This window comes from Cynoglossus semilaevis, chromosome 5 (assembly GCF_000523025.1).
Source record: "Cynoglossus semilaevis isolate Cse_v1.0 chromosome 5, Cse_v1.0, whole genome shotgun sequence".
Classification (NCBI taxonomy): domain Eukaryota; kingdom Metazoa; phylum Chordata; class Actinopteri; order Pleuronectiformes; family Cynoglossidae; genus Cynoglossus; species Cynoglossus semilaevis.
The window spans coordinates 17,138,149-17,157,138 of NC_024311.1; the positions used below are offsets into that span (position 1 = coordinate 17,138,149).

General features: G+C 42.7%; 2 protein-coding genes across 2 annotated transcripts in view; both read left to right on the plus strand.

Moving 5' to 3' along the window:
- Positions 1–4,440, plus strand: part of lrrc49 (leucine rich repeat containing 49) — a 37,370-nt gene extending 32,930 nt beyond the window's left edge. Inside the window, exons 18-19 of the mRNA XM_025055880.1 lie at positions 1,804–1,957; positions 3,468–4,440. Coding sequence (XP_024911648.1) covers positions 1,804–1,957; positions 3,468–3,683 — 370 coding nt within the window. The 3' untranslated portion in view covers positions 3,684–4,440. The remainder of the gene's footprint in view (positions 1–1,803; positions 1,958–3,467) is intronic.
- Positions 4,441–6,794: 2,354 nt separating this feature from the next.
- thsd4 (thrombospondin type 1 domain containing 4) overlaps positions 6,795–18,990 on the plus strand; it is a 41,969-nt gene continuing 29,773 nt past the window's right edge. Inside the window, exons 1-8 of the mRNA XM_025055674.1 lie at positions 6,795–7,984; positions 8,072–8,263; positions 8,368–8,613; positions 8,893–8,956; positions 10,159–10,472; positions 12,152–12,578; positions 13,758–13,860; positions 14,984–15,120. Of these exons, the coding sequence (XP_024911442.1) occupies positions 8,585–8,613; positions 8,893–8,956; positions 10,159–10,472; positions 12,152–12,578; positions 13,758–13,860; positions 14,984–15,120 (1,074 nt within the window). The 5' untranslated portion in view covers positions 6,795–7,984; positions 8,072–8,263; positions 8,368–8,584. The remainder of the gene's footprint in view (positions 7,985–8,071; positions 8,264–8,367; positions 8,614–8,892; positions 8,957–10,158; positions 10,473–12,151; positions 12,579–13,757; positions 13,861–14,983; positions 15,121–18,990) is intronic.

Sequence of the window (18,990 nt, forward strand, 5' to 3'; positions counted from 1 at the left end):
ACAGCTTGTTAGTGTGTAAGCTGCTGTGCATGCACGTGCAAGCCTTTGTGTAGTGTTTGCGCATATACATTTGCATGTGTGTGTGTGTGTGTGTGTGTCTCGTATCGCTGAGATACAGCGCCTGGCACCAGGCAGCCAGGGGAATTAGACAGTGTGTCTCAGGGTGAGGGTGGATATTTGGCACTATCACACAAACATTCCTCTCTCTCTCTTCTCAGCCAAAGGCTCTTGAGTTCTGTCACTGTCGGTCAATGAAAAACATCCTTTTGAAAAAACAAAACAAAACTGCTGCTGAACTTGTCACGCACTAGAATGTTTGTACGGTGAGGAGTAAAGGGCAAAACTGTGAAGCTGCAGATCTTTCACTGCTTCACGTGAATTGAGGTGAAGCAGTGTTTGACATGTGAACTGTAGGGGGTGCTGTGAGCGTCAGTAGTAGCATTAAAATACACTGAAAGACTTCCAACATTCTCCTCTCCTTCCACTTAAACCCAGTGAACTCTCTGCACTAACGTTTGACTGGGGCTTCGAGCTGCCGCTCACTGATTGGTGCTCGCTCTGCTCTGAGTAGATAAGTCTAATATTCATTTCTTTATCGGCGCTGAAATCTGCCCACGGTGATTCGTGTGCCAGTTCACCAGCCTGGAGGTCATTTCTCACACTGAACACCGTTTAATTTGATTCAGTCTGAGAAGCATGTTTTATGATTTTGGTTTGAGTTTTGGCAGAAATATTTGTTTTGCCGCAGGACGTTGCGTTGCTCAGTGAATCCCAGACGAGTTCTAGTAAATCTGAGACAACATTTGAGGAGTTCCCAAATTATCAGTTAGCAACATTGATATTTAACACCACCTTTGACATCACCACACTGGAGCATTACAGTATTTCATCTCACCCTTTTCCTCACCTCCTCCTCTGGAAGACCATTAAACTAATTTGTCTTTTTTTTTTTTTATTTGTCATTTTATTTTTCCCACCAGCTCCATGTTGTCTAAAGTATCAGCACATCCCTCGACCCTTTTTCTCACACTGTTCAACCTCGGCTGATCCGCTGACCTGTCCAGTTCTAATCTCTCCATCCTGACTGCTCATATTTGGATTCTAAATCTCTGCCACCTCCAACTCTGTCTTCTGTGTCACAGCATCTTTCACCGTTCTCTAATGGAACTTTTTACTTTCAATCTTGCTACTGTTCTTCTGTGACACTGCACCCATGACTCCTGTGTCAATCCTTTCAGTATTAACCTCAAACATTTGTTCTTTATTGTCGCAGACCTTCATGTTCCTTTCTCTCCACTGAAGACCTTGAATTTTTCAGATTCTCTTCCATTTGTCGCAGACCTTCATGTCCCTTCTCTGCAGTACTGACCTTGAATTTTTCAGATTCTCTTCCATCTGCCTATTAAAGCTTTGTAGAGAATTATTGATCAAAAATAACAAACTCTTACTGTATTCCTAAAAAAAATATATATGTGTGAAATCTTCTGACTATATTATGGAGCTGCAGTTTCCTCAGGATCCTGGCACTGCTCCGTGGAACATGTTGGTGCAGCAGAGGTTTAACACTGACAGAATGAAATGTAGTTCCTCTTAATTCCTCTCCTATTATAATAAAATTTGCTCGACCTGCTGAGTCATGACAAAATCTTTAACAAAATTATTATAATAAAATTTGCTCGACCTGAGTCATGACAAAATCTTTAACAAAATCATTGATATTAAATCTTTAAGGAATTGAAAACTTCTGTCTGTTTACCTGACAGACGTACGAGACTCATTCTCTATTTTTTTTTATTTTCGAAGGAAGCGTCAGTTGAAGTTTCTGTTGGAGGGGAGAGGTCGGCGTCCAGGACTGAGCCCGGAGGAGCTGCGGGACAACGGGAAGCTCCTGGGGGAGGGACTGAGCCGAGCGCTGTTTAACTACCCCAGCAGACACTGCAGTACAGACAGCCCTGAGGTCAGTGGACTTTTCTCCTCAGGGATCATCCCACAGGGTCTGAAAAATACAAAAAAAAATACACCCGGCCTCCTCCCTGACCCTAATAACCACCAAATAAACCGTAGTGTCAGTTGGAGCTGGTATTACACACAAACTTGAAGAAGAAGACTCGATGATGAAGACCACACCAGCCCTGGATTAGATCTCAGTTCTCTGTGTTTTTTTGTTTGTTTTCCTGAGCGATCTGCTCCGTGTTGGTACAACTGCGTCCCATCATTCCTGCAGATTTGTCAACTGCACATGATAATCACGATGCCAATCTTCTGTTTATCACACCACACGGAGCGACGGCTGTTTCCACATCTGTTCAGTTTGACTGACGTTCACTGAACTCACTGACATAAACGCCAAACCTGTGAGACGACGCTGTTGCTTTGTCAAATGGAGAAAATTTTGAGAAGATTTTAGATCCAGTTGATCGACAGCTGAATGGATGAACACGATTCACAACAATTACACACTGAACAGCCTGGACACGACACATGGCCCCATGATTAAGATGCCATATTTCTGGGCCCTGCCACCTGCTGGCTCATCATAAATCCAAGGTCAACAGAACAGACGAGCATTGTCAGAAACCTTTATCTGTTTCTGCAGTTTTGTTCAGCTGCCTCTGATTTCTCGTCTTGGCTCACAGCAGAGTGACCAGACGTCATTTCCTGCTGCTGTGGTCCATATGGCCTGATGTTTGGTCTCCTGTCATTTCTGTGGCTTTAATTTTTTCATTTTTACCGTAACTGGACCAGATAATGTCAGATCAAGCGTCCGTTACCTCCTCGTCACCAAAATGAAATTTTTACCTGTAGTAGAAGTCAGTGTTTGTTTGTTTTTTGTCCAGATCACCAAACATCTTGTCTGTGTAGGTTCTCACTCATTCAGGTCATTTTATTTGAAGAGGTTTATGACTAGGCTTTGTTTTTAAGATGTTTCTCCTAAACTGGTGATCTTCTCTCTGTAGGGCAGAGCACTTCCCACTCTTCCACCATGTGGTCCCAATCATTTATCTGGTGATCCACTGCCGCCTTCGTCTTGAAAAACTGTTGGGTTTCTGATAATAAACCGGCACGTGGATCAAAGAGACCAGAACTGCTGTGTTTTCTGGCAAAAGAAAACAGAGCAGATTCTGGTCGTGACAGAGAATCTGTAGTGACAAATCAGATGAGTGAAAACCCAGCTTCCAGCGGCGCCACTGCTCTTCTCTCTGGAAACGACAGTGTGAATGTTGGCAGAAAAAGCAGAAATTGCCTGACATTGAAATACCACAACACTGACACAGACTGTTTTTTTTTTAAACAATCCAAAGTGCACTGTCATAACCAAACACAACTGAAATCACTTCTGACAACCAGATAACTAACAGTTATCTTTTTTCCCTCCAAATATATCCATTTGAAAACAGCTCCTGTCAAAGTCTTGTTGTTGTATTTAAACAGAAATCAAACTGGGATTTTTTTTCTTTTGTTCACAGGACAATACGGCGGAGTCGTCAGAACGGGCCGCTATGATTGAACAGTATCTCCAAGAGTTGGTCCAAAGGGCATCAGACACCAACCTAAAGGGCGAGGCCCTCCACAGGCTCTGGCCCTCTATGTTTGCGGAGATGGTGAGAGACAGTGTGTTGGAGATGAGGGACCGAGCAGCGTTTGGACAGGCCAGTCTGTCAAAGCTCTCTGAGACCAAGTGAAGAGGACCAAAAAGTTCAACCTCACATGTTATTTTGCCGGTGGCCTCTAGGGCGCAGTCTGACCTCCCAGATACTAACCTTTGAGACTCTTAGGAACTCACGAAAAAAACGACTTGATTTGAACGTAGCCTTTTACAGACAACACACACTGATTCTCCAGTGTGTGGCGCTGTGACATGTCAGAGGAAGAACGCAGAGTGTGTCGGACTGCTCACAGAGCGGCGCCCCCTCTCTGCAGATTTGTGAACGACCACTTCTCACCATCAGCGTCATCAGCTAAAAGCTGTTTCTGTTCCCATTCCTTCATGTCATCGTGTCACACACTGATGGATCACTTTTAATCACTACAGGTAAAAAAAAGAAACACACAGATTTTTTTTTTAAATTTAATTTACCACAGTTATCTTTTCTTTATTGTACCTGGAATTAAATTGATTTCTGTAATTAACAGTTTGTACAGGACTTGTTCATTGCAGAAATTTAGATTTTCCAGAAGAAAATATTTCCGACTTATTTTTTAGTTTTAGTTTGATCTAAATATAGGAAAGAATTATTGAATGAAGACTGATGGACTTGAATGATATTTTTTATTTTTTCTGGATGACAGTGATGGGGATGATGACAACATTTTTACAGGCAGACACTTCACAGATATATTCCGTTTTCTCCTCCTTATCCTGCAGCTACGAGCAGGTCGTTGTCTGGTGAAGGATAATGATTTTTTTTTTTTCTGATATAAACAACCCCAGTGGCTCCAGTCCAAACTGTCACTCAAGTCTTTCAGTGGTGCAATGTAGAACATATGAAACAACTGTCACAATATTGTCTCTGGTTTCACTTCTGTGTACATCATGTTTAAAATACTCCTTATCTAACAACACACATACTGTACAATAAGTACTTTTTACAACGTAAGCGTTTCACATAAAATACCACTGTAAAATACTGCAATGTTTTTATTTGTTTATTCATTTTTTATCTCTAAACACTTGCTGAACTATAAGAGGAAGAACCGTTAACTTAAGGCCCAGCTCCAATTCAAATCTGCTGAGTTTGATTGGCTTCATTTTTATCTTTTTTTCTCAAAGTTGGGTTGTAATAAACTTGACTTATTTTAATAAAATAATTCTAATCAGGGGAAAGATATTCAGATACATTTTTTTAATTTATTAATAAAACTTATTTATGAAGAAAAATGTACAAATAAAATCCCATATTTACTGCAAGAAGATGTTTTCATGTCACTGAAGCGCCTGAAACTTTAAACACCATTTCAACCAATCAGATGCCTCACTTTTGCTGTCGACTGATTCATGATGATGAAGAACGCAGCTTCACTGACTGAAGGTGAACATGAATGACTAAAATCCACCAACTCTTGACGCTACATTTTGTGTCATTTTTCAGTTTTTTCTACAGATTCTCCTCTGCTCTACTTTCAGGGTGGAGATTTAGAAGATCAAGAAAAAGTCCAGTCCACTTGGTTATATGGTCTGTGATCTCCTCAATCTGTGAGGCGCTGTGACAGTATGATTGGTCCACTCTCTGTGAAGGTAAAGGATCTGAACGTTCAGCTTGGAGAACCTTTATAGACTGCCTGAACCCTGAGGGCGATGGCTCTACCTTCTGTTCACACCCAGTTTGTCTTTCCTTCCCATTCATGTGCTGCCAGGAGAACCTCAGAGTTATTGTCTCGCCCAGGGACACCTTGGCGTGTAGACTGGCAGAGCCTGGAGTCCTTGAGGATTGTCTGGGTTCTCAAGACCAGTTCCTGGAAGTCATTTCTGTTCATGTAGGTTTTTTGTAGCTGCAAAAGCAAAAGAAGTCCCTGCAGATTGACACTATATTTTTGACCTCTTAATAGGGACAGTGTGTAGGTGTTAGCAACACCTACTGGTAAAATGTTCTAACCTTTTAGTGAAAATGCTACAATAATCCCTCAGTCAAGAGGAATGGTTTTATATGAGATGAAAATAAAAGGTAATGAAATATAATTATTTATTTACAATCCCTAACACATCGGTAACACATTATCAGCAGCACACCTTTAGTGAAAATGCTACAATATCCCTCAGTCAAGAGAAATGGTTTTATGAGAGATGAAAATAAAAGGTAATGAAAAATAATTATTAATTTACAATCCCTAACGCATCGGTAACACATTATCAGCAGCACACACACACAGACACACACAGACAGACACACAGACAGACAAACACAGACACATATTAAAGAAGAGTGTGCTAGTTGAGCTGGCATGCACAGACAGGACTCCAGTAAACTATTTTTCCAAATATTGAGAGAGCAGAGCAGGTAGAGGGGATCAGTACTACGCTAATGTGCAATCACAAAGACCCTGTGGCCAGAACACGAAGACATCCACTCAATTTGTATTTGGATAAATGACGAGAAACAAAAAAACAAACAAAAAAACAACCTAATCACAGGTTTGGACACTAATGTGTTGGACAAACTGTCTGTTTAGTCTGGAGACAGCGCTGCCAGTTCATTCTCCCTGAAACAAATATTAGTTTACTGGTGAAAACACCAGATGCATTGTTGTTGTTGTGACTGTACCTACTACATATTAGGATATTCATTAGATTTTTTTAAATCACTTCACATACTTGTCTCGCAGTTTGTGTCACAGATTAAGACGTTGATGAATGAATAATCACCAGGAAGGTGTTTTGTCCCTCTGGCTTTGATTTTAAAAAATTACAATTTACAATTTACGTGTTGGGTAAAAATATCAGTCAAAAATAAAGGGATGATTGTAAATTACACTTGACTATTGACGGGGACCCTTAGGCTCAGACACTCAGACATCATTCCTGACCGTCACAAACCTTCTATTTGTTAAAGTTTTTCTCCTTTTAGTGTCCAAAATAGTCCAATCAAACAAAAAATTTATGACCCCTTTTGGAACCTCCACGTACCATCTAAGGGCCACAAACCCTATGTTGGAGACTTCTACTGTAATACCTTTGTCTCGCTGGAGTGATTTTTTTTTTTTTTTTTTTTAATAATTCAACTCTCCCTTCATATCCCTGATCCAGGATTGATGTATGAATTTGAGGCTCAGGGTTGCAGTTCTATCTACTGTATATCTATTCACAGTCTTGGGTGGTCTGGGTGGTCTGTATCAGCACCAGGACTTTCTCTTTTATAAATACTTACATTTACCCAAGTGTCGACAGATTTACTTTCAGAGACGTGAGAGAGAGAGAGAGGGAGATCTTCTAACACTCACAGATGATGTTGGCTTCACTCGCGTGTTTATAAGAAGATGGAAAAAAAACAAGTGGGTGAAAATAATGAGTTCTTTTTGTAACAGGCAGAAAAAAGAAGAGAGAGATTTGTTCACATAATTTACTTCTCTTTGTCGTGAGTGACTTCAGGATTGAAAGTCACCGTCTGACATTAAGGAAAGTTTAAGGTTTTTTGGTCACGTTCTTTTTCTTCTTTTGACAGTAAATTCTCTGACTTTTAGACAAACTTTATTTAAGGAACCATCAAGAACTTCAAACACAAACAGACAATGATCCATTAGTGACAGTGACCCAGGGCACCAGGTGGCACCAGTCAAAGACTAATGACAGAGACACAGGTGAGTGTGATCACACTAACTAACTCCACCCAGAGGACGAGACCGGAAGTGGAAAACACACAGACCTAAATGTTAGGTCTGTGTGTTTTCCACTTCCGGTCCGGTGAATTTTCGTCTTCCACATCAGGAAAGAACAGGGAAACGGTCAGAGATTCTCAAAGGTCTCAAAGATTGAATATAAATATAAAACCTAATTCATTCAAAGGGTGTTTCTGGAACAGACGTTTATTATGATGATTGTTATCATTCTCATTATTACTGTAGTAACCGACACACTCCTCTGTCTCTCTTCTCTCTCTCTCGCGTCACACTACACAAGCGCACGCGTACACACACACACGTATAATCGCTATAGTCGTAGTAACAGCAGGGGGCGCAGCAGCAGGTTTGTGTCTCGCTCTCTCTCCCCGTGCGTCAGCACAGATTTCCCCGGGATTCACCGTGATGACCAGACTCCGAACTTTCTCCGACTTCGTGTTTTGATTCCTTGGCTCCCTCCTGACCCTGGATCAGATCTCCACCCTCACATGGCTCTTCAGCAGCAGCAGCAGGGGCAGCAGGGGCGAGTGTGTGCGGGGAAACCCTGGATTAATGTTTGGACCACGGAGGTACCTGTGCGGGGGAGAGGAGCAGTGAGCGCCGCGGTGTAGGACCCGTGGATCAGACTCCGTGGAGTGAAACTCTCACTCAGGTACGTGGGCGTGTGGCGTGTTTCACTAATCCGACTCTCGTTGTTACCAACAACAGAGATATCTGACCCTGTTTTTACTCCCTCCAGCTCTACATCTGTCACCGTCCGGTTCCATCAACATCATTCAGACAAGGGGCCACGGAGGTACAGTGTCTGGGGTGGAGGGGCTCCAAGCCTTTCTCTAACTGGATAAGGGTCCACTCATTAGAAGCTAAAAGGTCAAGAGGTCATCTCACATGGTCAAGTGGATAGATAGGACAGCCCCCCCTCCCCTCCTGTGTCAGTATCTGGAATTACACTGAAGGAAATGTCAGATCGAAAAAAAAAAAAAAAACAACTTTCTGTTTCAACTGTAAGATTTATTTCCTGTTAATTATTCACAGGGACTGAAGCTGGTGTTGAAGACTTCGCTGAGCTGTGAGGAGACACAGATCGGGTTTTTTCTACCTCACGGGACCAGTGGACGGTGGACACAGAGGACGCGTTGTGTTGAGAATGTCAGCACCACTCAAGTGTCCGCTCATGTAAAAGCTCTGGGGTTTTTTTTTTTGTTTTTTTTTACTACACACAAGCGTCATCTCCCAGGATCCAGGAGGAGTCATGCAGCGAGTCTGTGTCTGGAGTTTCAGGTAAAGTGAGTGGGACGGATTTAATGGGGTACGTGTCGTTGAGTTACAATGTTTTCGTCCGTCCAACTTTAGAAGAGATAAAACAAGATAAGGCTTTGATGAAGAAAAAGAAAAGACAACACAAATGTGAAAAGGAGGAGGAGGAAATGGAGCGTTCAAGTTTTTAAAAGGATTAATAAAATAAATTACATGTAAAAATAGTGTTAAAATATGAAAACAGAAGAGGAAGAATCTATTGTTAAAAAAAAAAAGTGAATGTCTTTGTGTTTTTGTCTGTAGACTTTCTCTGCTGCTGCTGCTCGGCTCAGATTCCCTGAAGTGTCAACACACAGAACAGGAACAGGTGAGAAACAGTAGACTTTTTTTTTTTTAAATAATATATAATAAGTGATTTCAGCTCCTCCTTAAACTGTTGATGTGGTCTTTGACAGACAGATGTCTGAGGTTGTTTTTTTTTAAAATCTACTTTGGAGGGGGGGCTCAGAGGGAGGGCGTGAGGACAGAGAGTGAAAAGTTGTGTTGACTTCAGACAGACTGTGTGTGGGAGGGGGGGCTCAGAGGGAGGGGGGGGGCTGATGTCAGCAGATCACCTTTTGACCTCAGGAGCCAAAGGAACAACATGAGTGCAGCAAGTGTCTGAACAACTATTTAGTCGTTTCGAGTGCGTCGGGGGTTCGAGCGCGAGTCGACGGCATGTGTTTCCATTGGGAATCCAGCTGCGTGACCTGTGGCTGACACGGGAGAAGACAGTGGCGTTGAGTTACAAAGGCTGCTGCAGGAAAGGGGAGAAGGAGGGAGGTCTGAGTCCCGCTGAATAGCTGCTCAGGCTGACTGACAGCAGAAGACCTTCCTGCCAACTCTCCCCGCTGCCTCGGTGCGACGCTTTCTAGCCACTAAAAGTGGGAGACAGCTGAACTTTTACTGGCTCTGTGTGCGTTGACCAGACAGAGACAGAGAGAGAGAGAGAGACGTGTGCGTTGACCAGACAGAGGGAGAGAGAGGTGGCTGTGAATGAGACCAAGTGCTCCTCAAAGAGCAGGGTTTCCACGCGGCTCCAGGGACAAAGCTGGCGTTGCACGGAACTCGTGCTGGCAACTTCCTCAACCTGAGTGTGTAGTGATCACAGCCTCTGCTGAGAGTCAACAGTCAGGTTTAGGTGAAATAACTGAACTGAGGTCAGTTTCATGAACAGTTTGTTGATTAGGTCAGGAGAGAAAAAGGAGGAATAACCTTTAAAAGACGTCATACAATCTCACAAAATCAATCACTTTTTTTAAAAAAAATTCGGAGTAATTCTCTATAGTGGTTTATGAGGAATAATTTTTTAAGAGTAATTCTCTATAGTGGTTTATGAGGTAAAAAAAATTCGGAGTAATTCTCTATGGTGGTTTATGAGGCTTTTATCAACCAGCAAACTGGCCCAGTAGGTGGCAGTATTGCAATTTAAGAAATAGAAAAATTACCTTTAATGGTTATTGTCATCATATAAAAACAAAGTCTTTCCCAGGTAAATAACCCACTGACTCGTTGCACGTTATCACGCAGGTTCACCAGCAGGAGGAGCCGCAGCAGCAGCAGGAGGTCAGAGCCGTGCACGGAGAAATCCGCGGCTCTTGGGGGGCCTGGGGCTCCTGGTCCTCCTGCTCCCGCACCTGTGGAGGGGGGGTGCAGGAGCAGAGCAGGCCCTGTCTGCCCGTGTACACGCCAACCCAAAACGCCAGAAGAACCGGAGGTGGGAATCCACAACATCAGGGTCACGTGACCTCCGCGCTCCAGCCGACAGTTTTACAGACAGGTGGCAGATTCACCAACAGCAGTCGGAAAGATCTGCGACCGGGAGGACGGAGGTACGAGTCACGGTAACGAGTTTGGTTCTAATTACAAAAAAACACAAACATGGCAGAAAACTAGATGAACTTTTAACTTGAATTTCCTTATGTGAAAACTAGGGAGTTGTTGTTTTCCAGTTTTTACATTGCAAACTACATTTACCTTCATTATTAAACTCCCAGTGAACTACATTTACCTTCATTATTAAACTCCCCAACAGTTAGGTGACATTTTACTGACCTCAGTCCTTGGCACATGAACCTTCCGTAAGTTTAGTCTTCCTCGTCTCCTGACCCCGGTCACAGTAAGAAGCCATGACCAATCAGACACATTTTAATGAGACTGTAAACATATTGAACTTGTTCTCAGCTGAAACAGTTCTGACAGCCAAGTCATCACCACTGAATGGAAAAAAAGAAAAAAAAAAGTCTCATCGTTTACTCTCAGAGCTACATTTAAATCCAAGAAAAAGTATTAAAACTGGAGGAAGAAAAAAAATCACTCGTATTGAGTTTGTAGCAGTCGGCTTTGTTTAAAACTGCCAGTTTTTATAGAGGCCGTTTGTCTGCGCTGCATGCTGAGCAGTCTGATTTAAAAGTGACTTTTGGGAGCCATCGCTGCGGGCCCTCTGATTGCCCTCCAGTGGATAGCTGCTCTTTTATTGCCGGAGTCAAAGGCTTGGCTTGTGCTGGGCTGCTTTGTGACCTCCTTGCCTTTACACAAACACCACTGACAGCTGAGTAATGGGGGTGGCTTGAGTTGGAATCTAAGGAGCCAAATAATGACAAAAGCTCCTTGATTTCTGCTACTGAGGTCCTGGTTTCTCTCCAAAGGTTATGTTCAAATAAAGCGCCGGAAAAGTTTTTCTCAGGCGGAGAGGACATTGAACTAATAAGTCCTGAAAACACACTGGCTGTGCCCTGTGGTTGACTCCGCACAGTAAATATTTGTGTTTGAACAAATAATATGAAAATTGATGATTCTTTTTTTTTTCCACTAGGGAGGGGTAAAAAAATGGGTTTAATGACATGGGCTGACAAATGATTACATTTTTAAATCACAATGTAAAAATGGGTTTAATGACAAATGATTACATTTTTAAATCACAGATTCACTGTGGGTTGATATTAATAAATCAACATTTGTAAATATGACAAAAAACAGCATTTTTTTTTTCCTGTATTTTGCTGAAATAGACAGACAATCTTAGAACGCTTTGGTTCAATGAAACCTCGTTCATTCTACATCTGCTTTAAAAATGCATTCCCATGTTTTATTCTGGTTAATTTCACAAATTGATTCATGCATTTTAACCCAGAATATTCCCAACCTTTTTTGTCTGGTGACCACATTGACATCACATATTTCTGGCAACCGTCAGAGAATATTTCTTCTTTTTCTTTTCTAGAATTAGTTTGTTTTACTGTGTTTCAAATAGTATTCAGATTAGTGCACAAAACCACATTTTATTTTCCAGCGCCAACTCAGATATTTTTATAATCTTTTTGATCTCCATTTATATTCATGGTGGTTTTTGATTTGTGATTTTGAAAAGATTCCATTTTTTATTTTTTTTTATCAATTACTTGATATTCCAGGCGACCCCACGTGGAGTCACAAGTTCGAGTCATTGAGCAAACACTGATTTAATCTGTTAATTCTGACGCTCCTGGTCCGACTGTAATCCCGCTCTCTGTTGCGTCTCCAGGAGGCTCAGTCAGTTCGTTCCAGGGAGGTACGGCTACGGAACAGCTCCTTATGGAGGAAGAACTCACCCTCACAGACAGAGACGCTCCCCTGTGGGTGACTACAACCTCCCCACTGTCAGGGGTCGCGCCAGTCATAGGTCAAACAGCATCGATCGCCCCAACACCCTGCATCGCAGCAGCGTTCCCTACGTACGACCCAGACTGCAGCAGCCCACAAATAACCAGGTCTGGGCCCCGCTTTACCAGCCCGGTCCAGTCAGCAGGGCCAATCAGGAGCCGCAGTCCGGCAGCCAGACATCGGCTGGACAACAACAGCAGCATCAGCAGCAGCAGCAGCATCAACAGCAGCAGCAGAGACCCTACAGTCCTTTATCTTCTTCATTCTGTGCAGGGGAGAGCGCCCACTACAGGATCTGTAACAGTGATGTGAGTATGATGATGTTTGTCATCTCTGTGACTGGATTTACCCTGATCACGTGATCACATGATCACGTGATCACATGACCAGCTACACTGGTGTTTCCCAAATTAAACTTAGCCTTTTCGAGTTAATTTTAAATTTAGTTTCATTTTCCCAGAAATGAAGAAGCAGAATAAAAATTAATAATATAATCTATTATCTGGAATAACAACTATTTTGACGAATCCTGTGATTGGCTACTGCATCTTACTGTACGTTGTATGCTAGAACGACAAGAACGTAACTGTACTGTACGACAACGGTTTGTTTTCTCTTCCAGGACACAGAAACACATGAGCATCAAAACAGTTTTACGTCAGTACTCATATAGACAGACATGTGATCTCAAACTTAGTTTTTGGCCCCAGACTGGACCACAGCCCGTAGTTTTGGAAACTGTGTTTTCAATTCAGCTTTCCTCTGTTCGGCTTTTGATTTTCAAGCATTTGTTTGTAATAAAACAAATGTCTGAACAGACTGGAGTTTATTCAGACTGGAGTGTATTAAGTTTTTGATAAGAACGTATCTGAACCAGCACTGGCAAAAATAATGCATCTATTTTTATGGACTTTAAAAAAGTCCAGAGATTTTAAAGGAGGAAGTTCTTCACTGACATTTCCTTCCTCTCAGTGAAACTGTATTTGCAAAAAAAAATTCACACTTTATGTCCAGGGTTAAGATGCTGGTTGTTGCCTTATCTTGAACATTACATAAACATAGGATGTTAGGGTTAGTTAAAAGTTTTATGAAATTGGAGATTATTTTTCTTCATAACTGATGACTTCCTGAGTCTAATCTTCTGACTCAGAGTGTGTGAAGAAACTTCCCGTCCATGGAATCCATCCTGTGCATCAACATAAAGTTAAACAACGCCTGCGTCTGTACATTGTCTCTGGCGTGTGATGAAACAGATGAGTGAAGCAGGAGGCGGAGTTTGTTTAGACAGAGGAGATATGAAGATGGAGTAAAACCAAACTACAACTGCTTTTCAGGCAGATACTCTGATCGGACCAGATACTCTGATCGGAGCAGATACTCTGATTGGAGCAGATACTACTGTGTTGGTGAAAAATAATACGAGGACATGTGTGTTTTTGTCTCTCTCTCTCTCTCTCTGTGTGTGTGTGTGTTGGGTCTGTCCTCAGGCCTGTCCTCCGTCCAGCAGACACTTCAGGGCTGTTCAATGTTCTTATCACAACAACCGACCTTTCATGGGACGACTGTACGAATGGGAACCTTTCAACGAGGGTAGGTTTATGTTCTCTCTCTCTCACACATAGGATTTAACAATGGAAGATGTGTATGTATATATGTACGTATATGTGTATATATATATACTTAGCAATAATCAGACAAACGGCTGATATTTCCAATATTAATTATTATAGAAACTCATCAAATCATTTATCTCTAATAATCAGGGTTCTTCCATCTGCACAGCGTCTGACCTCTGACCTCTGACCTACACGTGGTCTTTCGTGCTGGGATCTACTGTACAGTCAGACTGTACAGTCACTATGTCTGCAGTTACACTGACAAACACTCGACGTTTCCACGCAACACTCGAAAACACTCCTGGAGAAGTCATTTCTCAGAGAACACCAGTAGAACTAACGGTAGAACTGACGGTAGAACTAAAGGTAGAACTAAAGGTAGAACTGATGGTAGAACTGACGGTCTGCTGATGAGCGTTCTGTCAGGCTGACATGTGCAGCTGCAGATGTGGAGGTGACGTCACCTCAGGTAAACCCTGTGTTTCTCCAGGAGTGTTTAAACGCCCTCTTGTGAACGCGCCTAAGAATTATGACCTCTGGGCAAATGTGACATTTAAAATGACGAAGCAGCCGAACAGAATGGACGAAACAGACGAATCCATTCATCGTGTTCGTGTCGTGGATTCATTTGGAGAGAGTGAAGTCTCATGAAGCTGTTTACCAAATGTTAGTGTTTGGAATGTAAGCGTTTTTGTGACATTATATCCATAATATTTGGTTTGACGCACAGTTGACATTTTGTTTCAAATGCTCGGTCATTACTGACTGAATAAGAAGAAACAAAAATAAACAGACAGTGTGACAGACGGATGATATTTTTTACTTGCAAAAAAAGAAACCATTCCCCAAAAAACATTCCCGCTGTAGTCTGCAGACTCAGCTTTTTATTTACCCTCCATTAATCTCCAGTTTAGGTGTGTAATTTGGGAATAACTTCACACAGCGGTGAATGATTAATTTTTCTGCTCTACACTCTACATAATTTGATTGATTGTCTTGCTTGCAGTTGTTTTTGGTTCTCCGTAACTGCTTTGCCATCAAAAAAAAAAAAAAAAAATCAGTGTTTACATGAAAAAATCTCATAAATCTCGTTTCAGTTCCTGCAGATCAACACTGCGAGCTCAACTGCCGAGCCAAAGGGTTCAGGTTCTACGTACGCCAGTCAGACAGGGTGATCGACGGGACGCCGTGTGGACAGAACAGTACGGCTACGTGTGTGGCGGGAAAGTGTTCGGTAGGATTCAAAAACATTTTTTATTATTATTTTAATAACAAACCAAGTGATTGGTGCACTGGTGATGAGAATTCGATTGTATGATTTATCTCGTGGTGTTGACTGTGTCTGATTCAAAACTACTGTATATCAGTACGCTGCTGTGTCCTCTGTGAGCAGCAGAGGGCAGCACAGCACAAGTATAAACTCCGTCTTTCTGCTAACTGGGAGTGAAATAAAGGTCAGGAGGAGGAATCCTTCACTCTCCTCCTGGGCCAAAGCAGGGAATGTGGGAACTGAATGTAGGACACACTTGTTCTCCAGATCCTATTCCACAAAAACACACCTGTGTGTGTGTGTGTGTGTGCGTGCGCTGCGGCTTCTCATGACTGGTTATGTAGTTAAAGCGCTGGAGTCATATGTAAGAATAAAGACATCTGAATGAAGTCTCTCCCAGGTAGTTAGGCTGACCGTGTTATTTTAACCTCACATTTGATGTTTCGTTGTAATCAACCTTTAAAAAAAGACCATATAATCCTGACAGTAAAGCCTCTAATCTCTGTTTCTCCTAACACCTTCAACAATACGATATCTCATATACTTGAAGGATAAGGCAGAATTTAGACACAGTTTGAACAATAGCTACTCTTCCTGTGGTGAAGTCGTGCTGCCAAATTATTTTTGGATTCATATTCACCAGCGGCTTTTCAGGAGAAGGAGATACTTTTCTCATCTGAGATTCCCTGGCTGGTCCGGGCGTTTGGATTGGAGACGGCCCAATGTCCGAGCCAAGAGATAATATCAAAACATCTGGATTATTTAATTAAAAACAGAGCTGCTCCGAACATTGACATCAAACGCTATTATGAAACCAGATGAAAACCTTTGCGTTTAGCGGGAGGAGCTTGGAGACGGCGGGTTCTCGCGGTGACAGATGGTATATACGTGAAGCACGAGGGAGGAAAAGTCATCGCAAACATGACGACAGAAAGAGAGAGAGAGAGAGAGCAGAGCCAGACTGGTGGAGGAAGTCGTCAGTGCAGCTATTAATCATCCATCAGTAGAGGTGGAACAACTGGAGGAGAGAGAGCAGAAAGAGTCGGTCATCACCGGTGCCAGCGTTGATCACCTGACAGTCAGCTGATTGTGTGGGTCTAGACCACAGGTGTCAAACTCGGGCCCGCGGGCCAAATCTGGCCCACATTTTAATTATATTTGGCCCGCACGATTTGTAGTATTAGCAGTGTATCTTATCGCATACATTTTTGGTCGGTAGTTTTGATGTTGGCCTGACAAAAGATTGACAAAATGGAACTGGAAAGACAACAGATGGACAGAGACATAAGAAACAAATATGCATAACACGGCTGTGAGTTTGTGAGTGTTCAGATTATTAAGCTTTTGTTGTTCCAGATTCTGTGTTTATACAAAACTACAGTTTGTTTCCTTATGAAAGCATTTTACATTCCATATCTGGAGAGAAGGGAAAAGATGAACAATTACCATCAATTTTTAAATAAATATTAAGTTTGGCCCAAGACTTCATCCCAGTTTTTCATCTTGGCCCACTGTGAATTTGAATTTGAATTTGACCCCGTCTGGTCTCGACTGAAGGAAGTCTTTCGAATATTTATCTTTTCCTTTAGTATTTTTATTGTGAAAAACGTAAACATTTTTTGAATGTTTTGAAAATGAGAAGATCTCAGATGAGGAGCTGTTGATGTGGTGTGGTCTTTTAAACGTTCACTTTTCTTGATCTCTGTGTTGAAACACGACCCTTTAATGGACAAACAAATACCTTTAATCTGTAGGTGAAAACTGACGGTGTCTTTGTGTCTGAGGGAATACTTGAACATAGTCAACTTCACCCCTTAAATCCCACACGCTGAACATTTCAACATGTGTATCCCGCCCCCTGCAGTTCAATATTTCAGTAGCAGCTTTTACACTTACCTTCAGGTGACACATCTCAACTGTTAAGACAATATTTTCCTTCCTATCGTAGCAACTGTACGTGGGCGTTGCCAAGTCAGGGTTGAGAGTTGCTGCTTGTTAAAGATGTTGAGTTGATTTTTTATGTGTGCTGCTGGAACGTCAGCGTTCCCTGGTGAGTTCTCCTGACTCAACAACAGATACTCCAGTGCTGAGTTGCACTGAGCCGTTGATTGAACGGCTCGTCAGAGGACGGATGATGTCGACAGATTTGGACACCAGAGGGTGAAAGGAGTAATATTTCTCTCCGGGGTCTGAGGGGATGATTGCAGGCTTGGATTGGAACCACTGCTCTGTGACACACTCCCGTTTTCTGTCCGCGCGCGTTAGCATGAAGTGCTGAGATGACATACTTAACGGCTAATGGCGTCTCACACACTTTCCGTTCAGGAGCAGTTACTGTGCGTCCACTGTAAAAACCCTCGAAGCTGAAACACGTTCACACCTTCACTGTATGAAAGGAGCGCACGGTGGAGACGCGGTCTGTGTTCCTGCTTCACAGCAGAAGGTCGGTTGCCTCGGTCGTTGCCAATGGAGTTTGAATGTTGTTCTAGTTCATGTGAGGGGTTTGTTTTTCTGGCGTATTCCATTCAAAACATGTAGATTAGGGATTAAATTTATTGGACACTTGGATTTGAATGTGTGTTTTTGTCTCCATGTGTGGTCCAGTGATGGACCGTGAACTGAACAATGATCTGGGTTTGGCTGCAGCTCCTCCTGTGACTCTGGAATGAGTTTAACAGTAGTGTTCGGTTGGTTGGTTGGATGGATGGATGGATGGATGGATGCATGGAGGGCAGGATTGATGGATGAATCCCTGACTGATCATTTTAATTCGTTGACACCTGATACTGGTTTATAAATGGAAAGATGGATTGCTGGATGAATCCCTGACTGATCTTTTTAATTCGTTGACACCTGATACTGGTCTGTTGATTGTGTCAAAGGTCATGGGGAGTCCTGCTGCGTTCAGCTTCCTGTTGATCTCAGTTTTCACTCTGTTTATTTATATATTTACATCACATTTAGTCCAATTATAAATAAGCATTTTGACAATGTATTGTGATGATGATGTGTTTCCAGTCAGCTGGACGTTTTTTTTTAAACCCTTCTTATAAAGTCTTATGTTTTAAATTGGAGCTCATTTGAATCAGTTTCATTCGTGTTGCCGTATATTATCTCCACCGATGTGTTCCCCGGCTCTCTGACCAACTCAGCTCAGCTCTGAGGCACTGAAGCTCCCTTGAATAAAGACCTCTTTATGGTGGGAATTCCATTCAGCTGCCACTTCTGTCCTTTTATGCCAAGAAGTGCATTTGAGAAGGGTGTGTGTGTATTTTTAAAGGGCGCTCACTGACCACATACCTCTCAGCCGGTGGTGGTGGTGGTGGTGGTGGTGGTGGTGGTGGGCCCAGCTGAGGGTGAAGTTCCATCCCAGTTGGTTTGTACTTCCTCCTCCTCCTCTTCCTCCTCCTGCTGCTGCTGCTGCTCAGTGCACACAGATCACACACGATGATGAAATACCAGGAAATCCATGAACGTTTGGAGTTTAAGCCCATTGATTTATGTGCATGATAAATGAGCCCAATAACTGTTCAAATATTTTCATTTGGTTTTGTGTCAGTCAGCCTGACTGTTGACTGACAGGTGGCGTGGCATTAACCCGCCTGCTGTTGTCGTGTCTTAAATGTGAGGCTGCGTCCGACCCGGTGCCGTGTCAGGGTCCCAGCCGCAGCGGTTTGCTCTGCTCTGCTCTGCCTGGACTGGCTCCCAGCGCCCCGTGTGTGGCTCCGACCCAAACTCATCAAACGACAGTCCTGGCTGGGCTTCACTCTTCAGCTACGACAGATGCGTCTGATCTCCGTGTTCCCTGCTGTAACAGCGAGTCGGGGCTGCTAA